Consider the following 27,723-nt stretch of genomic DNA (forward strand, 5'->3'; position numbering starts at 1 on the left):
GATTAGATTAGATTAGATTAGATTAAGCTAGATTTGCTAAAGCTAGACCTGTTTTAAAAGTAATGTGAACAGTGGTTGGCTTTAGTTTTGTTAGCTTAAGCAAAGGCTAACACATTGGCTTGCATAGTAACAGTAACTATGTAGCTAGCAAAGCTATGGTAGCTTTGAGTAAAACTTACAAACCTAAAGATAACCATCATTTGTGTGACAGCTTCTATAACAGGTAATTGGATCACGGATTAGACATTTGACCTATTTCTGTTTTGTTAAGGAAGTGTTACTTAGTCTGTTATGTTTGCATTATGGTGCCAGACTTTGTTTATGAATAAATTGGAATTGGAAAAAAAGGTTGTTGTACCGTCAAATTATGTCCCTTCATTTCTTTTTTTTTTTTTTGGAGCTGGTGCAAGTTTTAATGACAGACAGCAGAAACTTGATAGAGGGGAAAAACCTGTGGTTGAAGTTTATCATTAAGATTATTAAATGTTTAGAAAATCACAGAATTTTTCTTGTGACCCTTCTTAATAGTTAAACAACTCATTATGACTTTTGTGTCTGGATATTGTGGCTGCCTAGCTTACTTACCAACGCTAAATTTGTTGTTTTAGTGAAGCTGTACTGACCTGCTGTCCTAATGGAGCATGACATGATCAAAAACATTCAATCCTCACAATCCCAGGATTGATCGATACCGTGTGATAGCTGGAGACCTTTCTTTAAACGGACATCTGTATCATGTAAAGGAAAGCTAATGCTAACCATCTCGTCCTCTGTCGGGGGCTCAAAGATGGTGAGTTTGATATACTTGCTGCTTGGTTGTCTGGAAAACAGCAGGATTTAGGGTGTTTTAGGGAGCACACACACACACAGGCAGGCGGTCAGGGTGGGTAACATGTGTTTAGGATCTTGCTCAGCTTTGGCAGGTTGAGCTTCGGTCTATAAAGGATAAAAATAACAGGCTTTTTTTAGGGAAAGCACAGCATTGATTAACTGTGTGGCTTGTTTATGGCCTGGAAGCACAGGGATTATGTGTGCGTGTGCAGGAGAGTGGGTTTATGGAGGGTCAGCGGATACCCCCTGACGGTTCAAAATTATATATTCATTTTGGAGTGATGCATCAATCTTTTAGAATTGCATTGGGGAAAATCAACTACCAGCAGCTTAAGTAGTGATAATCTATCTTGTTTGTGGATCAGATAATGTTTAATAGATGATAGAAAATATAGGCAGAAAGGGAACAAAAAGAAAGCATGAACAAAACAAGATTCAATGGAAAGCAGATTTCCCATTCATAAATACCAAAAATATCTGAGACCTCTGCCTCCACATGCCACTGATTTAATCCTCATCAGAAATTAAGTGCTATGGGAGAGCCCACAAACCATCTTCTAACCACTTTCCTTATCCTTCTTCGCTGTTTTGCTTCTTGGCCAAATTCCACTGCCACTGATTGGTCTTTTACTTAATCAGTCAGGAAGTGATTATAGACCGACACAATGAAAATCCCTACCAAGGTTAAACACAGATGGTAAAAAGCCTTTTTCCCTACAATCACTGGTAATGGTACAGAAGAACATAAAGAGAGGGGAAGCATAGATCATTAAAATAATTTCTGTTAATGAATTTAAATCAATGGGTAAGGAAACTGTCTGGTAAAACCTGGCATCGGGTTGGTCCATTAAGTGCATTAAAGTGGTTTAATTTAGCCCAAGTATGTGGCTCTTATTCAGAATGCTGAGGATTATTATTTTCTCAAATACAGACATGTTGAAGCCATACCACTTGGTGAATATTAACACAAAGAGAGTCTAAAAAGGCCAGTTTTCTATGTCTAGAGCAAACCCTACAACATGAGGGTACGTTGGCTCATTCTTGAGTGTAGCCTCTTTAGAGAGATATGCAGAACTGATATGTATAGTAGATGTTTGATATGTGACTGTTGACTGCAAATTGTTTGATGTATCTTTGCTATGTTACTCAGGTGCATTGCATTACAATGGATTGACCTGATACCATGCCTGTCATCAGGTGTATCCATCTTGCAAAGTTTCAGGCTAAAACAAGCTGAACCGCCAGACCAATCAGCATCATTTGAGGAGAACAAGGAAGACGATACTGGTGTGGTATTAGATGAACTGCAAGCCTGTAAACAATGGTGGCCACTAAAAAGATAAGTGTGTAGCTAGTAGTGATGCACGATACTGGATTTTGGCCCCCCTTGATTATGTAGTATCCAAAGCCAAACTTTTCAGCTTGCAGCCTCCAAAATAAAGGAGCCAGAGACTAAGGCTGGGCGATATATTGGGTTTTCTACATTTTTTCAAATCAGATATAGTATTAGACATTATCCTTTATATTGATGTAGATGAAATACCACTATAAAATTCTGGCTCATCTTCTTCTCTTGTCCCTGCCTGTTCCCCGCCACCCTGCCCCTCCTCTCTCCCGCTGAACAAAATCAGTAGTAGTTTAGCACAGTTTTGGTGAACACAGCCATACAAATTCAAGAATAGTCATATGCAGGCTTGCATTGTAAGGATTTTTTACATATTACTTTGTTTTAAGCAGAAATCTTACTGTGAGTTGGTGAGTCCAGGTATGGAAGTTCCTCTGAGTTGGAATTCCAACTTCAGATGTTTTAGCGATGACGTACACGACTGGTAGCATTTTGTTGTTTTGATTGGCTTTTAATGAATGTGACAGATGTTCATCCATTTTTAAAAGACTGCCAAACACTGTCTATGAGTTGTTGTCAAGATGGACCTGAAAATTTGATATATCAATGGATATGTCGGTGTTGTGTCTGGTTAGCACTACATGGAGCAGTATTGTGACCCCTTAAATACTGTGAAACTACAAAATATCTCTACAACCCTCCTGAGGCGAAGTAATGAATTGTGGTAAACACTCTAGCACATAAAAAATGGGGATTCCTTTCTTGATAGAAAAAAGGGGAAAAACCTGACCTACCAGTGAGTAATCATGCAGTAAAATCACACTGCTTCTTTAGGACCAAAGCATATTTTTCAATAAAGCGTGGTGCCAGAGGAGTGTCTGTTATTCTCAAGGGAAGACCAGTGATGAATAGGCCATTTCCCTTAAAAAACACAATGTTGTTCTAAAAGACTCTTGGCTTGATTAGTTGACTTTTGACGGTCATAGTCATAACAATGTTGAAGCTCTGTTTAAAGAAATTAACACAGTCTGCTTACACAGTAAGGTCTAAAGCATTAGCACAAAGAATACAAACATGAAGATGATAAAAAGACACCGGCTGGCAGTAATGGGAGGATGCCTGCTCCCACTGCCAAAAAAATGAGGAAGACTGTCCCTGTGTGCTTTGGGAATTTCCATATGTCGACCCCTCCTTTCAGCTACAGGGTCTAAATATCCCTATAATGACTTTTAACTAAGACTCACATTTGGCTGTCATTTTAGCTGAAATCCATATCAACACACTGGATTCTGCTTTGAAGGTCTTTGCTGGATTTTATATGATATTAAGGAATTATACTTGTCACTGTAAGCCAGCAGGGCTGGGATGAAAGGTGCCTCATTCTTTCTGTTTTCCTTATATGATTTTTTTTTAGGGCTAAGGGGTTTGTTTTTGTGCATTTTTATAATGAAGCAGCCTTTAAGGCCTTCCTATTGTTGTGTTGGAATTTTATATTAGATTTCCTCCTCTGACAGAAAGAGCAATCAAATGCATGCTAATTGAAAACAGAGGCTAAGAGGGAGCTAATGAGAGGTGGAAGTGAGAGAGCAAGTTAGGTAAACATTACAAAGTAAGGCTTTAAAAACTTCCATGTTTGTAGGAAAGTCTGTTTAACTGCGCTTTCTAAGCTGTAAACTCACACATTCATACTGGGAGCTACCCAGTTCAATCCCAGTATGCAGAAGTGCGCACACTGTACCTGGTAATGACATGGCTAAAGAAAGAGGGCTTATTTATCAGAGATTATGTACTCGTTAGAAGATTAAAACCCCCCAGGGGGGCAAAAAAGCTCAGGCTGACTTTCATCTCAGACTTGCCCTGACAGAGAGAGTGAGGGTTAGAGAGGGTAGAGAGAGGTACAGAGTGTCAGAAGTCTTCAAACACAGCAGTGTGCATCACTTTAACCCCATAATGAGTAGCCTTGAGGGGGTCCTAAGCCATTTGGCAGTTCTTCATTTCCTGATTGCAAAAAAATGTGCTATCTACCCTTTTATCTCTTCAACAGCAACACAACCATGCACATGTACACACTCAGGCACATGCACACAGACTCACACCGGTTATGGTCTTACCACAAGGACTTGGGCAATTAAGATTATTTAGCCCTCAGAAGCCAACTCTCTGCCATTTATCTATGTGTTAATGTGTGTTAGCATGTGTGTGCATGTGTGTATGTGAGTGTAAGCTGTAATTAAGAAAGATCAAACCCCCGGGGTTGAGGGATTAGCCGTCATTGAAGATCTGAAGGTTTTGTTCTCAAGTGTGCGACATGGAAGAGTGAAATCAGAGGTTTGGAGCCAGACAAGATTTTGACCCCAGATAGCAGATCAGGGCAGCTTCTTCCTCCCTCGCTTTCTCACTCTCTCTCTCCCACACACATCCAAAACAGACTTTTTTGCCTCTGATAGCTTCAGGTGGGTTTAAAGTTTGGCTGTTAATGTGCAGAATTGTGCAGATCTGACCTCAGGACACATCAATCAGAACAATTTCACTCCTTTATGCCCCCGTCGAGGTGTGAATGCATCTGTTGTCTGGTCTGTGGCCCCTACGGTTAAGGTGGGGTTGAGTTTCAGTCAGCTGGTTAAGGTGTGGGTAATGGGTGTGATTCCTTCACAGTTATAAGAAACAAATGCTCTCTGTTATCACACAGAGTTCAAATACTGACGAATGCCCTGTGCTTTTAGACTTCTGCTGCTCAGTGTAGAGTAATGCTTGTAGAGAAAAGACAAGATATATAGTGTAAGAGATTAATGATGCAAATGATACAATCAACATGGTCCAGTGTTTAAAACAATGACAACTGCAAAGCTTAATACACCAAAACCATATCGATATTCAGGGAGGCAGACTTATAGATCAGATAAGATATAATTTATCTTCCTCCAAGGAAATTTCTCTTGTACCAAACAATGCCAAACATGTCAGGGCCAATTATCCAATAAAAAAAGGAAATAAAACTTCTATTAGATGTCAATCACTGATAGAATTCAGAGTCTTTCAAAAGCTCTCAAGCTCTCTCACAGTTTTTGGTTAAACAGTCTATTTGACCGTTGAATATGTCATGCACAAGATCTGGTAATAGTTCCATAAATGGACACAGGCCTGCTGAGTTTTTAAGTTTAAAAATGTTACTTTAGTATCAAGATATCCAGTTTTGAGCTAAACCACAGTATTTAGGTAAAACTAGCCAACAGTGATTTCATATGAAAGGTTATATTCATATTTTAACATTTTCTTATTTAAAAAGGCATGTCAAATGATTGATTTTAAGTATTTTACTTCGTCAGTTAACTTACAAAAATTTTCTATCCCTCTTATTAGTTATGCCAGTTTTGCTTAGCCATAGTCACTTTCTGCACATTTTCTCCTCTAGTCTTCACATAATGCTTTGACCTGCCCACCAGCAACCTCAGGTCAATAAGAATTGGTTATAGTCAAAAAGGGTTAAAACAATTCTAGCTTATTCATTGTGATTGGCAGTTCAGTTTTAAAGACCTGTGGTGCTCCAACCTTATCCGTCCCATTTTACCTGATGGCCCATTTTAGCTGAATTCACCCTCTTTGATAAAATTAGGGTCTCGCACTTCAGCCCCTCCACAAGTGGAAGTTAGTGCTCTCAGAAAAAGACCTGTAGGAGGGATTTTGGCCTTACTAAATTCCCAAATGCAGTTTCTGTGCTCCAGCTTCTTCTTTGGGTTTGCCTGCAAGGAGTCCATTGAATCATCTTTAAAAATCCTTGATCTTATCTGTTTTAAAAAACCTTTTCATTTCAAACAAAAGATTACTTTCTATTAATAAAATATAATTTACCTCAGTTTTAAGAAAAACAACTAATTATATGATTTATAATTAAAATTAGGAAGTGATAATTTGCACAATAAATGTCTGCAAATCAAAATTAAGTCATCATTTTTGCATAAATTAAACTCAGTCTCATCTGTGAATTAAAGTTTGAAAATAGAAAAAAAATGGTGTGCCATTATCTCCCTACAATGTAGATTTTTTTATTTTTATTTGTATTTGTATTTGTATTTTTTTTTTTTTTTTACAAAAGATGGATCTTTTGTAGTTTACAAAGATTCATCTTCCTTCACTTTTTTTGTTTTCTTAATCAAAATGAGAATGACCTTAAAATGATCACTCTCTTCAATACAAAAATTCATATTGAAATTGCAATACAGGTTGAAATAATCACAATTTCATTTTTTCACCCAAATTGTTCAGCCCTAGTTTAATCTATCTTATATTGTGTTGGTTATAAAAAAGAATGATTCAATGATTGTGTTTGTTGATGAATAACTTTGATGAAAAACTTTTTCAAAGTATTGCGTTTTAGATGCAATCACAAGGCTTTTCATCCATTTTTGCCCCTTCTACTTGCAACTTTAAACCCATTTGTGCCACTTTGTTTGAACTTTTGTGAAACTTTTAAACCATTTTTGCTGTTTTGTTGCTCATTTTGACCCCTTTCTTCCTTCCACATTTTCCCAAAAAAATGCTTTTTACTCTTTATTTTGCCAATTTTTACCCATTTCCTCCATGTTTTGCCATTGTTTGCCTATTTTTGCCTCCTTAACCATTTTTTTTTTTGCCACTTTTCACCATTTCTTGTCTCTTTTCACAATCACTTAATTCTCTTCTATTAAAGTTGTCTCAGTCTCTTCTGCTTTATTTCCTGGCGTCCTGACATTTTTGAACATTATTACCAGGCTCTGAAGTGTGACGTTACTTTCATTACTGTTTACTTCAGTGTGCCCATCCACATTGTTAACAGTACCAATAAGGAGGTGATTCTGTTTTTAGAAAGGGAGTTTACATTTTTAAATCAGCTATATTGTGCTGCAGCATAAATAGATAAAGTAACTCTTTTGTTGATAAGAGTGCTTACTATTCAGGTTGGAAATAAAATATGGTTATCACAGCTTAACTTTACAGTGGACCAGGATTTTTCTGACCTCCATGGGCCCCCTAGTTTGGCTTGGCCTCAGACTTTTCTCCCCTTTATCCCCCCTTATGGGCGGCCTGGCTTCCACCTTTCTTTCCTTCTTTCTTAACCTCCATTTCTAAAAGCTCAAACAGGCTCCCTGAGAAGTGTTCTGCATAACAGTAATTAAGGTGTGTTTATGTACAGTATGTCTTCTGTGTGTGTGTGCATGCTTTGACTCCACCACTGATAATGTTGCGACTTGTCATTTTTTCTTATCCACTGTAGATACATAAATATGACCTTAAATCTGATTTAGCTGTGGAAATAAATTTGAACTTGTTGATGAGAAAAGAGGGATCTGAAATCTGAGATTGTAATGGATACTTTACAATAAATCTTTTTATTTTCCTGTGTTTAATGTGGCCGGTAGTCTCTCATCCCTGCAGACATGCCTCATAATTACACTAATGACTCTGTCTGAACAGGGACGCTTGAGTTATGTCCAAGAAATGAGTTACTACATCTGTTAAATTAATCAGGATTGTGCATTTGATTTCATGGGTCTAATTGACAATGTTAGTTCAGGCTATTAGAGAGCCTTTATAACACAGTGAAGCTTCTACAGTGTTTCTTGAAGTCAACAGAAGGAGCTTCTGTTGACTCTTATCTACACCGCTGTTCACTCTCAGAGACCACACACATTTCTCTTCCTACAAGATAGAGGAAAACACAGAAAAACAATAAGATCAACACCATAATGGGTGTCTGCTTTCAGAATATCTAGTAAACATTGCGTGATTTATCTTCCCTTTCGCTCTGCGTTAGTTAAGACATTAAAAATGAAATTTTTGTTTTCCTTTCCACAAGTTTTTCTGAGACCAGAGCCAACACATATCCTTTTAATTACATTGGTGATCGTGCACATGTCCATAGAAATAAAAAAGCAATAACTAATTACAACACAAACTCCGCCGACACACATCTCTGTTGATTTTTGCCTTACAGAGGATTACATGCAGACTTCATTAAGTCGTCAACGGCATTACAACAGCCAGAGTATCACAAGTATTTCGTGTTTCTTTTTAGGGATTTGCACTTGTCAAAAAAGAAATCAGCTTGGTTGTTAAAATAAACACTATTTTCTAATGTCTGTAACCAGTGGTGTAGTGCAGGGTATACACGGGTATCCACTTTTTTTTGTCTCAATAGAGTATCCCCACTTCTAAAGAGTATAAATAAAGATTAAGCTGTGTTTTACACACACCACAACACCACTTACTGTACCCAGTTTGCACGTTGGCATCACAGCTTTTGTTGCAGCTCTGCAAGTAAGAAAATGTTTTTTTATTTTTACCCTTTTTGGAGTTTATCTGATCTAATTTTTTGCAGCACAAAGTTGCAATCAAATCACTCATTGGTAATGCGAGGTTTCCCAAAAATTAAGCCACTACTTAAAAAATAAATGGCCATATAATTTAGTGTTATTAAGTGATATCACCATCCTTTATGGGAGCAGAGGTGAGCCAACAGTGATGTGTTTCTGCAGTTATGAGCCTGAAGAATGCCACGGGCTGTTCTGCTGCTATTACATGTTTATGGGCGATGACGTGATGGCAGCGGGACAATGAACTCATCCGGGCCACACACACTAACTCCATGCCACTGACAGCACTACTGTTTGCAGGAGCAATTACATGATTCTACTTACATGATGATTTGGCTGTGCAGAAACTTTGTTGCAGAAGGTGTTTGAACTGCATTAACCTCATTTTTCCTCTCTGAACCACAGGAAGAAGACGCAAACATGTCAGAGAGGAGAGGTCAGAAGAAGTCCGTCTTTCTATCATCATTATTAGTAAGTCATTAATCTTTTTGATTTGTTTCTCTTCCTCCCTTTCTTTAAGCGCCCCTTTAAAAGATGTAATAAAGTTGTAGCTCAACCCTAAAATTATCGCTGTAGTTGTAGTATCTTCAGATAATGGTCCACACTCGATTCTGTTTGGCCTGAGCGCAGCAGCATGCTTAACTTTGCAGCACTTTCCCAATTAGTCAACCTCATATCATTTTTCAGGGAGCAGATACCTTTATAATCCGATCAGTGCTGCTCTGTCATTGTTTTGTTACTTACTGGCAGCGTTCCCAACAGCTTCTACCTCAGCCTCTCTCCCTCCTCTGTGATCATCCAGTGTGTGTACACAGGAGCACTTTAGAAAGCCTGTAGTCAGGGGTGTCAGTGTACTACATCAGCCATGGTGGCCTTAGAAATGCATCTGTGCTTATTTAAAACCACTGATGTGGTTCAAGTGTGATAAGTGACAGAGGAGTTTGATTCAGGTCTTTCATAATACATAGAGCTATAAGAGAAGGTATATTTACTTATAAGTGCCAGCTAAATTTACATTAAAAAAAGGAGCTCAGGACATGTCATATCCTTGTTTCATTCCTGTGGGTCTCACCCTGCCAAAATGTATTTAATTCTCACAGGATGCCTGACTTGTACGCTCTAAACTTCAAGCGCCTGGAGGTGTTAAAGTGGAACTCAGCCAATTTTAACATGAAGTTTGCTTTACTTATCACAGTCTATAAAAGCAGTTATAAAGCTCCACAGGAGATTTTACACAATCCTGCATTAGAAATAGGAATGCAAGGCTATAAAAAGAGAGAAATGCTATAGAGTTGCATGATAGGAAATGCAGGAATCAGTTTTTTGGCAGGTGATCTATCCAATTTTAATTAAAGTGTTTTTTTTAAACGACCATTTACATTATGAAGCATAAATGTTGCCAATTATTGCATTATGTTAGATGAAGCTTAAAGCTAAGTTTCAGCCCAGTCACATTTAAAAAAAAAAAAAAAACTAAAACAATTATAAAACACTACAGAAAAACTAGACAGCAGCACAAAGCATCTGTCCATCCATCTATTCTTTATCTTCACCACTTATCCTGTTCAAGGTCGTGGGGTGGCTGAAGCCAATTCCAGCTGTCACTGGATGGTAGGTAAGATAAATGACTGGCTACCTGCCAGTCAGTCACACGGCTGGCACCTGCCATGTTCACACTCACACCTACAGAAGATTAAGAGTTGCCAGTGGTAAATGGTAAACTAACTTTTCTAGTCCTGAAAAACTCCTTAAAGACTACTTGAAGAGCTGGAGGTCACACTTAACCATACACACCTTCTCACCCCACCTTTACACACTGATGGTGAAGGCTGATATGTAAAGAGTCCATCAGTATTAAAAAATCTTGTTCATATGCATCCATATATCACTGATACAACAGTGGAAGCAAACAAAGATTACGTGTCTTGCCCAAGGACACAGCCACATGTGAAAGGGTGTCTGCAGGGTCTTAAAAGTATTTGAAGTTGATAAATTCAGCCAAAGTTAAGGAGAGGGGTCTGGCTGCAGGCCATACATTTCTGACAGCCACTCTCACAGATTGTTCATCTGAGACACCGAATATCTCAGAAAGGAAGTGCCTTAATTTGCCCAACGTATTTCCAGTTTTCGATTTTTTCAAAAATTCAACTTTATTCATAAACACAGACAGACTGGCTGTTACAATGTATGAAATAACCAAACAGCAAACATTAAAGTCCAAGAAACATTTGATAAATAAAACAGAGAAAAAATGTCAATGTTAATTTATGTATAGACCCATTTTAGAAGCAGTTACAAGAATGGTAGCTCACTTTAGCTCCATTATCCTAACCTAAAGCTAACATAGCTTCACTAGCGACGTAATTAAAGTTAATACATAAGCCAGTGTATCTAAGTTAGCTGTAGCAATGAGAGCTTTTGCAAACGTAGCGAAAGCTAACTTAGCTATGCTTATAATATAGATACATCTTATGTAGCTGCTTTGTGAGCTTAGCATTAGCTACTTAAGCTATGAAGCTACATAAGCTGTGTTGCATTAACTATAGCTAAGTTAGCTTTAGCAATGTGAGCTTTCGCAGACATTGCTGAAGCTAACTTAGCTACACAAATAACGTAGATATGTAGCTTAAGTGTCTACTTCGTGAGCTTTGCTTTCCCTACGTTTGCTATGTAGCTCTGTTAACTACATAGCTGTCTTACACAGCTAACAGAGTGAGCTACGCTGGCTGTGTTAGAATCAGGTTTTGCATATCAGGTTTTTGACTTTTAATTTTTGGTATCCTAACCATTAACATTACCATTTCCATTACAGAAGGGAACAATTTCAGAGAACAGAATGTTGTCCTATTTTTATCTTACAGCAAGCTCCAAAAATACATAGATGAGTCACTACTGTAGTAGAGATTAAAGATGTAATCTGGTTTTACAATGTATGAAAAAGGTCATAAAAAGGATATATTTGCTGCCAGATTTTTTTAAACCCTGTGTGACCGCAGAAGCTGGGAACAAACTCTTGACCTTGCAGTTGAGAGACTACCACAGTTTCCCAGTTAGCATAGTGAGCAGGTTTTAGGCCAATGGGAGGAACCTGGAGTACATGGAGAGACAGGAAACATGCAAACTTGCACAGAAAAGCAACGTCAGACAGTGATTCAAACCATGACCCCTAGAGTACTAACCCCTGCATCACCATGCACCTCCAGCACAGAGACATACATCATGAATAAATACATTTATTTTTCAAGTTAATAGCAATGACATGAAATTGGTGATTATTGTGTTGAGTATCCTTCAGCTGATGTTCAGTCTGTTTCAAAGCCACTGTTAGATTTACTATACTTTATTTGTGTATAGATTTAGATCCACATTAGCTATGACCAAAGTAGCAGCTACTCTCCCATGGGCCCACAAATGCAAACACTAAGAATTCAAACAAGTTACTTTACTAGAAATCCAAAACAAAATGAAAAAAGATGCGAATAAAGTAATTATTAAACAACAGCATTGATGACAGCACAATAAAAGAAAAGAAAGTAGAAAAAAAGATGAACCCACTGGCAACCCTAAAGGTAATCTCTGCTGTGCACACATTAAATTTACAGTTTGAAATAAATACAGTGACTACACAATGACACAGAGGTTCACTTAAGATAACTGAGAGATTGTACAATTTTGTTCATACATTTATAATTATAATAGAAAATATATTTTGTAAACTGGTGGGACATTCCACCTTGTCATGAAAGCTTAAGCTCATATTACAATCCATCAGGTGTTTGAGGTAAAGTCAGTTCATTTTGAGTCTGGGGTAAATTACTAACAGACTACTTGGCCTGTGATGATTGGTCTCCATATAAACCCTTGATACATATACACAAAGGAAGTGTACATTTGTATACGTAGTGAACCAGCATCCTGTCTCTGCTGTCATGAGCTCCTTCTGATGAAGAGGAGACAGAGAGGGAGATGTTATTAAAACAAAAAAGAGGATACGGAGAGAGTTAGTCATGCACTTCTTTTCTCTGCCTCCATTAGTTTCTGGACTGCAGATGATTTTTTAAAGTCAGTTAGTTTGTTTGGGAAAGAACAAAGTGTGCTAGTTAAACTATAAATACCAGCTGCTACTTATTACAGTCAGCCACGATGACTGAATGCCACACACACGGATACCCACACAATGCACAGACACACAGTCTAACACTGGTATTGTGCCATCTCTCTCCTTCACACAAACACATCTGACAATCCAAAGAGTCCAACTTTCTGAGGGATGCAGAACAAGTCAAGGGAGGGGGATTGTTTTCTTTGCTGTTTCCTGCGAATTAAAATGATGATGTTGATCTTCTGTAAATCAATTAATTTGTTTTGACTTTGCCAGAGTCCGTCATACAATGCATTTATTTATTTCTGCTGCTGTTACTGCTGCAGATGTTGTCATAAGAAATTTTTTATTGTCTCAGAGACAAGTTGATGTGGAAAAAAAATGCTGTCTTATAACAACCAACCTGTTAAGTGTTGGATAAGTTGCACTTTGCTTCAGATCATACAGGTTTTTTTTTTTGCAGAACTGATCAACCGTTTCTGACTCTCAATAGTAGAGGTGTAACTATTGACAAAATAAATTGTTGCGAATGGCTCTTGGTTTTGAGCCTGCTAGTTGCGTCGTTGGGACAAATGTACACATAAAATGTATTTTTTCAAATCAGGAATTTGAAAACTTTTTTGAACATATTATCTAAAGTGCAGCATCAACAGTTAAGGCGTGCTTTTTTTTAATATTTAGAGACTATAAGATAAAAAACAATATAGAATGAAAATAAACAACCAGTCTCCAATAAAATATTTTTAAAAAGTGACAAAATCTATATTTTGATAAACTCATACTAAAGGAGTTTGCAGTGCCTATGAAAAGTATTTACCCCCTGGGATGTTTTACCTGTTTATTGATATTATAAATCTATCATGGTCAATATAATTTGGCTTTTTTGTCGTACATAAATATGACCAAAAAAACTCTTTAATGTCAAAGTGAAAACAGTTTTCTACAGTGTAATTAATCAATTAAACAAACATATGTAAGGTAAAATAAATTATTGCATAAATATTCATCCCTTTAAAGTGACTGACCTAATTCAACAGAGCTCCAGCCAGTTGGTGCTAGTAGTCTCACAAATAGTGAAATGAGGATCACTGAATGTACAGTACAGTCAATGTGTTTAAAATGATTGTAGTATAAAGACACATGTTTGGAAGGTTCAGCCACTGGTTCATCAGTATTCCTGGCTACCATTACACCATGAAAACAAAAGAACACTCACAGAAACTCAGAGAAAAGGTTATTGAAACATTTTTTCAGGGGACGTATACAAAAACACTCCCAAGGCACTGGACATCCCGCAGAGTTCAGTTAAATCCTTCATCAAGAAATGGAAGGAATGTGGCACATGTGTAAATCTGCCTAGATCAGGCCGTCCTCACAAACTGAGTGACCATGCAAGAAGGAGACTAGGGAGAGAGCCCACCATGACACCCATGACTACTCTGAAGGAGTTACAAGCTTCAGCAGCAGAGATGGGGGAGACTCTGCTTACAAATGATAAAGTAATAGTTTTATCTACAACAAGTTACCAACAGAAGGATTAAAAGTGCCCTTAAACCTAACATCATTGTGAAATATCAGAAAACATGTACACACTTGTTCACATATACAAAAACTGAGTAAAATGTCTCATTTTTCATGTCTGTCTTTCTGTGTGTTTTCTTCCAGGTGTGCTGCATGTTTGCTAGTGCTGAGTATTCCAGCTGTGGAGAGTACGAGTTCTTCAACCAGACCAGTAACAGCTGCCAGGCCTGCCCTCAATGCCAGCCGGGACAGGAGCCACATATGGTGAGACACTTTCCAGTGCTTTTTTAATACAAGGTTGTATAGTTTAATACAAATCAATACAATGTATTTGGGTCAGGACGCCCTGTGTGTTGTGTCTGTTGAGGCCACCCACAAAACAGTCTCACAGAATAACACACATAGCTGCACAGTGAAGGGTGCCTAAATCAAATGAACAATTTTTTATGGTTTATCACTCTCATTGACATCGATGTGAAGGCATGCATCACAGTGACTGACTTTCAGTAGTCACACAGTGATTTAGCCTCTGTCAGACAGCAACAGCCAAAAACAACAGAGTGCAGGAAAACACATGAGTGGGCACCCCAGGGTGCCACACCCTATCTAAGGAGACAGACACATTCAAGGGTGAACAGTAAGAATCATAGTCACTGCTTTTATTCAGCTTTTCCTTTAAATCTTTAAATTGACCTGGCTCTGAATTTTATCAGAGAAGATGAATTTTATCTGTTTAAATATAAAGATGTCCTCTGTTTATTAGATTTAGTAGTGATACAGATCTTAAAAGTGAAAGTTAGGTAGCTTGAGAGACATTTAGTTATAATGTGGTTTGATACCTATACCTATTAAATACATTTTCCAAATGAAATAACTATATAGAATTTTATACATGTATGTGAATGAATTGAGACGCACATTTTATTAAAAAAGGTCTTAAGCCACAGCAAAGCTAGCAGCTCACTGAGGCTAGATGTCTGTGTAACTTCTTGTTCATCCAGGTCATAGATATTCAAATCTTCATCAAGGGGGCAACTAGACTTGATTGAGGTTCATGAAGACATTTTAAATGACTCTCAGGTGACTACCCAGATCAAATAATATATAAATGATCAACAGAGGCTTTATTTAATGGATCTGGTCCCAGTCTCTTTAGAATAGAAGGACCATTTTTGAGGAGAGGCAAAATGTCTTCAAGAACCTCAATCAAATCCAGTTTCCCCCCGATGAAGATTTGGACTCACCGAGGCCGTTCTTAGGTGCTGCGTCACTTTGTGATCAGCAAGCTATATGGTAAATGGACTTGAGCTTGTGTATCCTATTCACACACTGATGGGAGGGTTGCTCTGGAGATTTAACTGTCAGTATTAGCTAATCCCATTCAAATACATCCATACCCATTTACATGCTACTGATGAAGTAGCTGGAGCAAATTGGCGAACAATACGTCATGTGACTGCAGGAGCTGGGGATCAAACCTACAATGTTCTGATTGATAGATGACTGATTCCACCTACTTAGCCACAGTTGCCCATGTTAAACAGGCTTAATGGGCACTGTTGTACCATCATGACCAGGTTAAAACTCATGTGAGTGTTTATTAACTAGTCCTGAAACAGACTGTTTTTCCTAATGCCCTAATATAACTGTGCAAAGCTAACAAGAGCATGATTGAGAAGACTACCATGCCTGCTAGCCATGCGTCATGGAGCAGCATGATTGGGTGCAGTACTTTTGCCCTTTCCCTTCACTTCCTATTTCTCTCTTTGTTGCTCATGTTAAGATAGCTAAAGAACAAGGAAAAAGGAAGATGAAAAGGCATCAGGAGTGTCTAACAATATATTTTCTTTTTTCTAGACATTTCTTACACAACAGAGCTTATTAGCTTGTTTTAAAGTGGAGATAGTTGTGCATTAATAATTTCCATGTTCATGTTTGCAGTGTCATGCTCTGACTTGTGTTGACATGGAGGCAAAACTATTCAGCTCACAGGTGTCATAGGCTCATCAATTCGAAGCACCATACTACTATTCTTCGACATTCAAAATAAAAGCGCTAGATGTCGTACTATTTATCAGGGTACCTGAAATATAAAAGGTGGAGAATGCAATATTAGATGGTTACAATGTTGACAGTTAGCTTGCAATGCTGTGTGATGCAATGCTGCACGATGCGTCGCTGCACAATTTTATGCTGTGCAATGTGATGCTGTGGGATTCAATGCTGTGCAATGCGATGCCATGCAGTGCAATGCTACACAATGCAATGCTGCATGATGCGATGTAATGCAATACAATGCTGCAAAATGCTATGTGATGCAATGCGATGCTGCACAATGCAATGTAACACAAGGTGACATAAGATGACACAATGCATGATGCAATGACATGATGCATTCTCCACTTGCATGTGGTTATGACATGGTGTAAGAGGTACAACTGTGTCTGCAGAAGGAATCAAAATAAACACAAACTAAAGAGCTCACAGAATCTTAAAAAAAGCTTTTGATTTAAATTACAAAATAAGTAGTAGGCTTATAATCCAGCAGATTTTCTTCAGTATTGCAGTTATTAGGTTGTAAATTAAATTATTCTGGTATTAAAAAGAGAACTGATCATTATGCTAAATAAGATAACATGCCCACAAAGATTTTTTTAATAGTATTTATGGGGTATGACTTGGGGGAAAGGAGCTACATGCTCAACTTGAACCCAGGCCACCTGCTGTCTGGGCAGCGGCCTCTGCACATAGGATGTAATTTAAGGACATAACCTCTTGGCTACCTGCACCCCTTAAGTTATCTGTAGAGTTAAATGTCTAACTAAAGGGACATGTGTGTCCAGACAGACACAACTTCAAGGTTTGTTAGTCAGATCTAGTTAGCATACCTAAAAATATCTTGTGTTTTATCTTGTGAATACACAGACAGAGCATAAGGAGCTCAGTTTGATCTGCACAGAGTTCTTTTATAAAGAGTCACTTGTCCATCTGAGAGCTTCAGAAACATGATAGAAAAAGACGTTTAACCAGTGAGATGAGAGCCCTCTTTGCACTTGTGCCTGCCTTTTTGATCCGTTGGATGCCACAGTCTGTAATTCATATGTTTTTTGTTCCTGTGAACGCTCCCTGCATGTGTGTTTGCATGTTTCATGACTGCCTTTTAATCATTGGGATAACCATAGAGTTCTTCTCACATCAGACACTTCAGAAAGAAACATGTTCAAGCACAAACACACAAAAACTTTACAGCACATCAAAAAATAACAAAGACTTCTCAGGATGCTTATATAGAACATCTTGTTTCCAGATTGGGTCTGATGTAGCTGGATTATATTTTTACGCTCATTTGCATGCACATACATCTTGGACTTATATTTTGGATTTATTACATTTTTGAGTGGCGAAAGTGATGGTGAGGTGAGGAAGTGGAACTAAATTGGATATTTGACTTTAAAGTCAACTTGCGTGATGTGTGAAAGCTGCTCTACATTGAGGAAGGTCTCCCAAGGGACCTTGCGGCCTGATGGTTTAAGATGCATAACATGTACTGCATGGTTCTTTTAGTGGTGTGTCATCACCCCCTTGCTGGCCTCCTGCTCATCCATTCTTTCTTTAATGCAAACTTTAAATGCAGGGAAGAGTATTTGCTCTCCATTGTAGGTTCTTTCCACCTCCCTGACTCCAGGATATACGATACACAAGATTCAAAGAGGTGACAAATTTGCTTTGAAAAGAGAGAAGCTTTCAATCTGTCTGGAACTGCTTTGAATGCAGAAGCATGAGCCTTGCTGCACAAAAGATCCAACAAGAGCTTTAACCTAAAGCGACAAGATCCCACTGATAGCTCAGTGCAGTTTTATATCAAACAATCAAATGGAGACTTTCGGACGTCAAACAGAAGGGGGGAAATATTAGACGTTTCCGGGAGTCGGGCTGCTGTGGCCTAAAGCTACGAGGCAGAGGCTTGTTTTTAATAGATGGATGAAAGTAAAAGAGACATGGAAGATGAAAGCGAGGAAGCTAAAAAGGGAGAGAGAGTACGTTTGAGCAAATGTGTGTGTGGCCTGTTGTTCGGCCACCCCGCTGTGAGAACTTAACAAGCGTAGAGGGGAGGAGATCGATAACATCAGGATAGAATGATGAGTTGGTCATCTTAAACACTACCAGGCATGGACAAAAACACACACAGGGACCTTTGTGGCCAATCACAAATTTTCTGTCGTCATCTCCAAACAATAATGCCAGATTTTCTTAGGATGTAGATTAAAACAGATGTGTGTTTGTGAGTGTGTGGGTTTTTTTAATGCGTTTGTCCACAGCACAGTTGTAAATCATCATGTTGATCTAAGGATGAGTTCATTGAAAATAGAATTATGACAAATGCGCTGCAGGAGAGAAATATTAACTAAGTATGTGCATGTGTTTGTGTTCTGCAGACCTGTGGCTATGGAGTGAAGGATGAGGACTTTGCCTGTGTGCCGTGCCCGCAGGGGAAATATTCCAAAGGGAAGTATGAGATCTGCAGACGACATAAAGACTGTGACGCCCTCTACAAAGCCACCGTACGCCTAGCGGGAACTCCAGAAAGTGACGCTGAGTGTGGGCCTTGTTTACCAGGGTGAACATCACACTTACAAACACAATAAGTCACTCACTGAAGATGCAATCTGAAAAACAAATGCAGCCACTGTTCAACTTCACTCAACAAAGAACTTCTAGATTTACTAAAGAAATGTAACTGTGCTGCAAACATTGAGTTTGCAGCATCATTCTGGATGCATTTAATTATATTAAGACAGGATTATACTTTTAGCTTGTATACTGTAATCGTCATTTCTGTCCTGACACTTTCTGCAAGTCTAATTGAGATTGTGCATAATGTTAAGATGTGATTTTTTTTACCATAGAAATATAATATTGTCAACCTTCTTTTAATATTTTTACTCTTCTTATGCAGTACATTCACATGCATACTAATAAATCCAATAATAAATAAAAATCATTCGGCCATCTGCACCCAAGCAATACTGAAATTTAAATGTAGTTCAGACCTAAAATTTAAGTCCTGACACACACAATTTAAAGCTTGAGGATGAACAAATTAACAAATTTTGGTCTTTAAAACACACTTTAAAGTGTTAGTAATGGTCATGAATAGAGAAAAAGACTTAAGATGACTGTTGGTCTAGCCTAAAACTTCACTGACTTCTTTGTTCATGTGACCAATATTTAAAGCTGATATAGGCAGATTATTATAACCAAAATATCTGTTTTAAATATGGTATAATTCACTTTTTAAGCTAATATCTTCTGATACTGATATCATACGATAACATTGTGCATCTGTACTATTTTCTGAAGTAGTCAAATAAACACCATAATATGACATGCACAGATTAAATTATCAGATTATGAAACATCAGATATCTTACCAGCTTTTAGCCTAATAATCTGTATTAGGAAGTGCATGTATACAGTTTAATCTGGTTTCTTTCATTTTATTACATCAAGAAGAAACAGCAAACATGGCGAGCTACAGCCAGAGCTTTTGGCAGCAGCCTTGTTGGAAACTTAGGGAACTTAGGGAAACTTAAACAAATTTCATGCTCAGCAAAATCAAGGCTGTAGTGCTTTTAGAGTTAATGCATTGATCCCAGTTACTTCCAAAAGTAATGCATTGATTTTTTTTAAATTGTGATTAACCACATGCTTTATTGTCCTTTTCAGCATGCTGGTTAAGACACTGCACAGTGGTGGAAAATAAGTCCAAAACTGCTCCTTAATGTCTCATTTCGGTCTGAAAACATCCTTAGATGGCTCAGTGGACAAGTCAAAAGTCATCTGCACCTTGTGATTTCAAATATTTACCTTTTTAACATTCCCTTTTTTCTTTTTTTTGATCCGTAACAAGTTATTTTCCTGTGGTTAAGTGTGTGCCATAGGCAGTGTCCAAAACGGTTCACTCATTCCCTACTCCCTGTCCACTATATAGTGATCTGTATCTGGTGGACTACATAGTGAACTCTTTTGCAAAATACAGAAATAGTTTTGGACAACAAACTACCCAAAACTGACACTGAACCGAATGTATTTTTACAAAAAAAAAAATTAAAAGTACTAATAAAGTTTTATGACTTTAGGGGCAAAATAATCAGACATAATTTTGTCTAGAGTAATATATTTTTACATAAAGGTCTGCAGTCATCATAGGGGAAAGACATTTCTTCAGTTTTAAATCCTTAGCACTTTCTTACAGATGATATATTTTGGTTAAACACAAACAAACAAAAATGCCTCAAAAAAATGCTCTGTGTTTTTGTGCTCCTGTCATCCATCTGTTGTGTCCATGTGTTGGTGCATGATGGTAAATAATGTTTTTTTCCCTAATTTTTACAATGCGCTGTGGGATAGAATGGGTGCATTATACATCCCATTACAGAACTGCGTATTCACTATATAGTGCACTTCATGATAATAGGGAGGGATTTTGGACACAGCCAAAATCATTGATCAACCTGAGGTTCCTCATTTTCTTTCAAAACTAAAACTAGTGCGTATCCAAACAGGAAGCCAGTTTCCCTTAGTTAAAGAAAAAAAAAATCAAAAATCAAACATAACATTGCATTTAAAATGCAATTGCTTAAGATTATTGTCACTACAGAAATTCTAAGATTAATTGTGATGAAATAATTTCAATCATTTAAAAGCCCTAGACAGTCATGAATATCATTATCTCCTTTAAAGGGTGGAAGTATAAGAATAACATAATATTCCAAAAGGTTTCTTCCAAAATGGACTAGGTGGGGTTAACAGGAAGTTAATGCAGATTTATTGTTGTTGCATATCACTTTAGCCTCATTCACAGTGTCATTGGCAGCCTTTACATTTTTGCCCTGTGGCGTTTGGCCTTCACTATGACAGAGGCGCAAGGGGGTTAGGGTGAAATGACTGTAGTAACAGAGATGAATCAAAAAACAGCATCAGCAGAGCCAGCAGGGGAGCGTATAGCTCTTTGTGTGTATGTGGAGATCCTTCTATGCTTTGCTGTCTCACCTCTCCACCATGCTAAAAGGCATTGTGAATTGACAGATGTCGACTAGTAATATCAAGCTATCTTAGTATTTGTATAAATTACTCTGGGCCTAAAGGCTGCAGAGCTTTATTATGGCAAAAGTTATAAGAGACAAAACAACACCAGTGGGTCTGATTCAGGGATATGCTCATATTTTGATGCTCTTGAAGATCTTTGAAGTCACAAACTTGTCATTTTTTCCCTGATAACACAGTACGGAAGTTTATGTAAGAAAATCAATAACTACTTTCAAAGAAGTAAAGGTAAAGTCTCCTTTAGCTTCTCATCACAAAAGAATGATATACAATAAAGTCACACAGGAGCAAATAACTGAGTCCATACATAAAAAGTTTCCTAGTATTGTTTATGTACATTATAGATGAAGAATACTCACGTGCTCATCACTGCGGACCACCATGTTGTCTGCAGTGAAACACTCTGCCCTCCTTTGTTTTCCAGCACGTACTAAATCCTAAACTTCCTTTTCCCATGACAGCTGCAGATGGGTCCCTTGTCAGTTAAAGAATAAGTCAATAAGGGACGTTTAAACATTACCAGACCATCCTTTCCACTTCCTCAGCTTGTCTTTCCCATCATCCATCACTCCCCCTCCTCTGGCCTCTCTGGAGAAATTGACTTGTTGTTTCAACACCAGGCTTACAGTTACAACATACAGAGTGTTATTTCGCATTTTTCATCCTCCTGCTGTGTGACAAATATTTCACACATAAATGTTACTGAAGGAAATTGTTTTTTGAGTCATATTTCATCAAATATCTATGACTGAAGAGTGTTACAGCAACGCTGAGTTCATATCCTGTCATCAGTATGGATTCTGTCCAGTTACCCTCTGTTTCTATTGACTCACAATCTGTTTTCACAAAGAAGTTGATTTCATAGGAAATGTGATTGTTATAGCAATGTGTGTGTCCAGAAACAATGGGCCTCATTCACTAATCTCTCTTAGGGAGGTTTTTGTTTGTTTGATTCAAACCCAGCTCACGTAGTTTTCTAGGAGACTCTGACATTCTCATAAGTTTTCATCTCTGATATTTGTTCTTAGTTTTAAAGCATTGTTGCACTCAATTGAATGCTGATATGGCCGGAAAAAATGATTCCTGATTTGTTCTTAATTGTCACTTTTTTTTTTTTTATAACCGACATAGTCATTTACTCACAGTCAACTTCTGTTTCTCAAAAAAGTTGCAATATTTTCTTAGGACTTATGACAAAAACAGAACAGTTTTTACAGTAATAATTACCTTTAATATTTACTGTATATGCTGTACTCGAAGTTAGAGCGTTGTATGCTGCAGTTAGCAAAGATTGTATCTGTCGATTGCAGAAAACAACAGGCCTGAACAAGTGTGATGAAGTTCAGTATGTGAGGAGGGGGCTAGAAAAAAAGAGAGCAAGCCTGCCTTTGTACAGATGGACATCAGCTGATTCCAGCATCAGTGTCAGTGGTCTTTTTAGATCTGGTGGGTCCTATCCTACAGTGCATATAAAGAATATTCATCCCCCATGGGTGTTTGACCTTTTTATTGATTTTATAAATCAATCATGGCCAATATAATTTGGCTTTTTTGAGAAAAACAAGATTTCAATAAGTTCTCTTCAACAGTGGCTTTCTCTTTGCCACTTTCCCATAAAGCTTTGACTGGTGAAAAACCCAGTCAGCAGTTGTGTTCAGAGTCTCTCCCATCTCAGTTGCTGAAGCTTGTAACCCCTTCAGAGTAGTCATAGGTGTCTTGGTGGTCTCCTTCTTGCATGGTCACTCAGTTTTTGACGATGGCCTGATGTAAACCATTCATGACGTGTAGATTTACACACCTGCCATATTCCTTCCATTTCTTGTTGATGGATTGATCTAAACTCTGGGGGATGTTCAGTGCCTTGAACTTTTTAATAACCTTTTCTCTGAGTTGCTTGGAGTGCTCTTTTGTCTTCATTATGTAATGGTAGCAAGGAATTCTGTCTAAAACTGAAGTGTCTTGTGTTTGTTTCTTGTCTTAACTGGCATTATGCAAGGAAGGAAGCTAAGGTCTGGCCAGAGTGCTGTCTATCTATTTTCATACTTTTTAAATTTTTGTGAGGGTTTGCTACAATTTTAGAGGGGCTATTCAAAACAGTGGTAATGTATACCATGTACCGTAATATAAGAGTTAACACTCTGTGAAGCATTTACATAAAAAGTTGAACAATTATTCTTCATCATAACTGAGTCAGAGGATTTTTGCTCATCATAATTATATTTTTAATCCTTTGAACACTTACAGTTTTCATAATGACTAACATCCAATGGCAGAAATTCAGAATGAGCATTTTGTCAAACACGTCCTCTGGATACTGGTCTTTCTCTTGCTGTCCATGAGCACGACACTGCACCAGTCTCTTGTACTGAACTAAATAAATGAAGGCAACTGTTAATAACCTGCACACTGCATACAGCATGAGTACACTCTGCTCATGTTCTCAAGCCCAAATGATTTAATGCCTCTCCCACCCAGTGACAGACCACCCCTCTCTTCTTACCTCTAATAGACGCGTCATGACTCAGGGCGATAATATGAACCGAGCCATGTTTTGTGCCTTCTAGGCATCAATTATGTACATTTCTTCACTGAGGCAAACTTTTCACCTTAGCAGCCTTCTTATACTTACACCATGAATGTCTACAAGGTAGTGAAGCCACATCTACACACCTTACAAGGTTTTCTCAATTTTGGGACTCTTATACAGAGGATTATGAAATTACTAATTAGCCTAACCAGTTCTAGTGTAGCTTATTTGAACAATGTATGAGTTTCTGGTGTATACTCATGTTTTTTCATGTCCCTCAGGTATTACATGCTGGAGACCCGGCCCAGAAACCTCTATGGGATGGTTTGCCATTCCTGTCAGAATGCACCACGCAACACCAAAGAATGTAAGACCAACATCTTCATTTCCTCTCTTCCTTCCGCTCACATCTTTTTAACCTTCCGTCACAACATCCTCTATTAATCCTGTACCAAGCTATGAATTCCCCTTTTTTCTTTTTCAACGTGGATCTTCACATAGACCTGATATCCGCTGGATTCAAAGCTAGCCAACATTAAAGTTTGTCTGTCTAAATGAAAGGAAATAAAATGGGACAGGCTGTGCAAAAGCAGATGTTGAAAGCCTGGACTTGCTTTGAGGGAACAGTTGGAAGTCAGAGGTTGTGTATGAGTTCTGCCAGACCCTCTGGTCACTGTCCTCCCCTGTCAGCAGGCCTCACTGATGGACACAAAGGAGCCAAACACCCATCCCACCCCCTGTATCTCTGCTTTTTCTGGCAGCAGATGGCTGTTTGGCAGCTTATCCATAACTTCCCTCAATGTTTGATACTATATACATCCGTGTGGATGTGCATGCATGGCGCCAACTGTTGCTGCAACTACATATCTGGACCTTAATATTTACCAGAGGATGTCTCTAATCAGTTACCCAATCAGTGTTGGCCTTTGTTGTTCATAAATGTTTTTTACTGTCAAGAAGAAACTCATTGTCTCATACTGTTTCTTATATCAATCCTCTTTAGTTGCAGCCACCTCCTCTGGTTGTATGTGATTTTCAAACTTGAGCCAAAAAAAGTTTTTTTCTTTCTTTTCCCCCCATGGTTTAAATAGCATTTGAAACAGCTTCTAATTATTTATATACAGTACTTTTCATTTACTGATGCTTCAGTTATAACTGGCTTCTAAGCTGACCTTGCCAAGTTTACCCAGTCTGCACACTTTTTAAGAGTTGTTCGCTTAAATAACCTGTAGTTCACATTCAGGCCCTGAATAGGTTTCTCAAAATTAAGGGGAAATCCCCCGTAAATGCCTCATAGGGGGAATTTTAACTTCTTTAACCCTTTTACTCCTAGTGCGTCGTCGACGTGCTGTTGAAGCACACTTTACATGACCATAATTGCATGACCGTTTGTGCTATCGGAAAAATTCTAACAGTTTCTGAAAGCTAAGAAACTGTGCTTTACAGCCAGCATGCGGTTATTTCTGTAATTTCCCCTTTTTCCACTAAGATTCTAGCATGAAGTTCCCCTGTTTTTTGTGTTTCTTCATTTTAAACTGCTAAAACACTTAACATGCAGTAATATGTAAATAACTGCCATATATTAAAAGTTCTAAGTATAGTGGAAAAATGGGCAAAAGCACGTACTCAAAGGACATTTTCTGGGCCTTTTATGGTTAAAATAAGAAAAGAGCCCAGAAACTCATTTTTAATTTAAACAGTTAAAAAAAAGACTTTTTAAACATGCAGTACATTGTACACAACTGCCAGATATTAAAGTACTCTGGAATAATGGGCAAAAGCACTTACAAGACACTTTCTGTGCCATTTAAAGTTAAAAAAAGAACGTGTCCAGAGACTCAGGAATTAAAGGGTTAAGGGGACTGCATTTGTAAACCTAACTTTGGGTTTTACTACAGATTTTACCTTAAATTGCCCTTTTTCCCTCTTTTTCAAGCATCAGTAATTCTATAACCTGTAATTTCACAATGGTATAGCATTATGTCTGGGGTTCAAACTATTGTTTGTGCTGTTGGATCAAAAATAAACTCTCAAAGAGACATATTTTGTCCAAACCTGGGAGAGTTATGTAAGACAGAGAAACTGAGAAAACATTTTTTGTCCATTATAAATAAACTTCAGAATCAAAACAATGTTTTATTGCCAAGTACACAACAAATTTGACTTGATGTTTTGGCACAATACAATTATCATAGCAGAAGAATAAAACAGAAATGACACTATAAAAACATTGTGTCTGCTGGCAGGTGACTTGAATATCCCAGAGCCCACTGGTGGTCTGGCAGATTTTTTAAAACTATTCCGTTATTTTACAAAAGAACTGTTCATAACTTACTTATTCTGACCGTGTTAACCATTACAGGATAAAATCACCACACTGTAAGACCAAACATTTGTTAAAAAATGAGATGTGTCAACTTAAAAATCCAAAATATCTATTCCAACACAATTTTTCTGAATTTATTGAACACATTTTTAGTTTTAAGTAAACAGCACTCTATCATCCTAAGTTTTTTTTTTAAATTATTTGCAAATCTTTCTTTAATTTGTATAATTTTCCCAGAGTGCCTCTTGGGGTTCAACACTTTTGCACCATAAGTGAAGTTACTGACTCAGTTAGAGATGTCTCACCTAATGGGGAGAAACATACTATGGTATACTGAATGTGATGGAGGAGGACTTCCTGTTTCAGTGTGGACTCTTTACTCATAGTCACATGTAGTCACTTGAATTCTAACTTGAGTGGCATAAATGTTCAAGATTAAAGAATAAGATAGAAATAAGGGAAAATTGCAGTGCATAAAGAACATGTAGCTTTACAAAAAATTCTTAAACATAATTGTTATGAGTTGGATTTTAAATTTATGCTAAGGTTAGGAAAGTTTCCACAGTGAAGTTTAACTTTATAAAGTCAAATTAACCCAACATAAATGTACCATTAGAAGCACAGCTCAGCATTAGAAGCTTTCCTGTTCTCTCCTGATCATTATATTCCATCCAAAACAGTCTTGCTGCTTCAGAAAGAGCCCCCACAATCTAAATCCAGTCAAATGAGTCTAAAGCATGATCATATCCATAAAGACTAGTTTTGTATAATTTCAAATTTGCTGTTGTTGTCTTTTTTCCATGCAGTTATTGGCAATGGGCTAAAGAAACATGTCTGCAACCCTCAGTACTTTTTGGAGTCTCCAGTTTGAAAACATCTGGTCTTATCCCCATAAAAATGGTAGTAAAATACTTATTTTCTGTTCCATTGTTATCAGCTTTGAACCTGAGCTGGCTAAGGCTTCATGCTTTGAATACCAGTAGCAGCTACAATAATTTTGACAGTTTGGGGAGAAACTCCAGAGTGTTAACCATCTAAAGACACCTTGTTTGTGCTTGGAGTCCAAATGGTTCAAACACAGCATTTAAGTTAATTAGGGTATTCCTGGATTGTTTTTTTTGACTCATTTTACCGTGAATAATAAGGTTTATATAGGAAAAGAAAAATATAAAAGAAATGTGAAAAAATAGAGTTAAAAAGTAGAATATGGATAACATAAATATATTTTTTTAAAAAAAGGTGCAATGGAGGAACTGTGCTCTAGGTTATTTGTGATTCACTTTGTAACTTTGTTAAGGAAGGTTCTATATAAATAAAGTTTATTATTATTATTGTAATGATTTTTTTAATTGCACAGTTGTGCAGAAGATAAGTTGCAATGCACATATCTTCAGTCTTAATGAACACAAATGTGCATTGTTTGTGTTAATGTAGATATTAAAGTCAGATTTAGCCTTAACATTACTGTAACATCCTCAAACTCTGTTATATTGTAATATTACTTTTATTATTAGCAAGCTACATCTAAAGTACTATATTCTGCAAACATTAGTATGACTTTGCTACAGTTTAAGCATCATCAGCTGAAAGTTTTTCACTGACAGCAGTCTGATC

At 37.5% G+C, this 27,723-nt stretch overlaps 1 protein-coding gene across 1 annotated transcript in view; it reads left to right on the forward strand.

The window, feature by feature from the left end:
- The window catches only part of edar (ectodysplasin A receptor), a 55,867-nt gene that overhangs the window by 11,287 nt on the left and 16,857 nt on the right, over nucleotides 1-27,723 (forward strand). Inside the window, exons 2-5 of the mRNA XM_041807651.1 lie at nucleotides 8,932-8,997; nucleotides 14,294-14,413; nucleotides 18,586-18,767; nucleotides 24,065-24,150. Of these exons, the coding sequence (XP_041663585.1) occupies nucleotides 8,947-8,997; nucleotides 14,294-14,413; nucleotides 18,586-18,767; nucleotides 24,065-24,150 (439 nt within the window). The 5' untranslated portion in view covers nucleotides 8,932-8,946. The remainder of the gene's footprint in view (nucleotides 1-8,931; nucleotides 8,998-14,293; nucleotides 14,414-18,585; nucleotides 18,768-24,064; nucleotides 24,151-27,723) is intronic.

The sequence above is a fragment of the Cheilinus undulatus genome, linkage group 15 (genome assembly GCF_018320785.1).
Source record: "Cheilinus undulatus linkage group 15, ASM1832078v1, whole genome shotgun sequence".
Taxonomy (NCBI): Eukaryota; Metazoa; Chordata; class Actinopteri; order Labriformes; family Labridae; genus Cheilinus; species Cheilinus undulatus.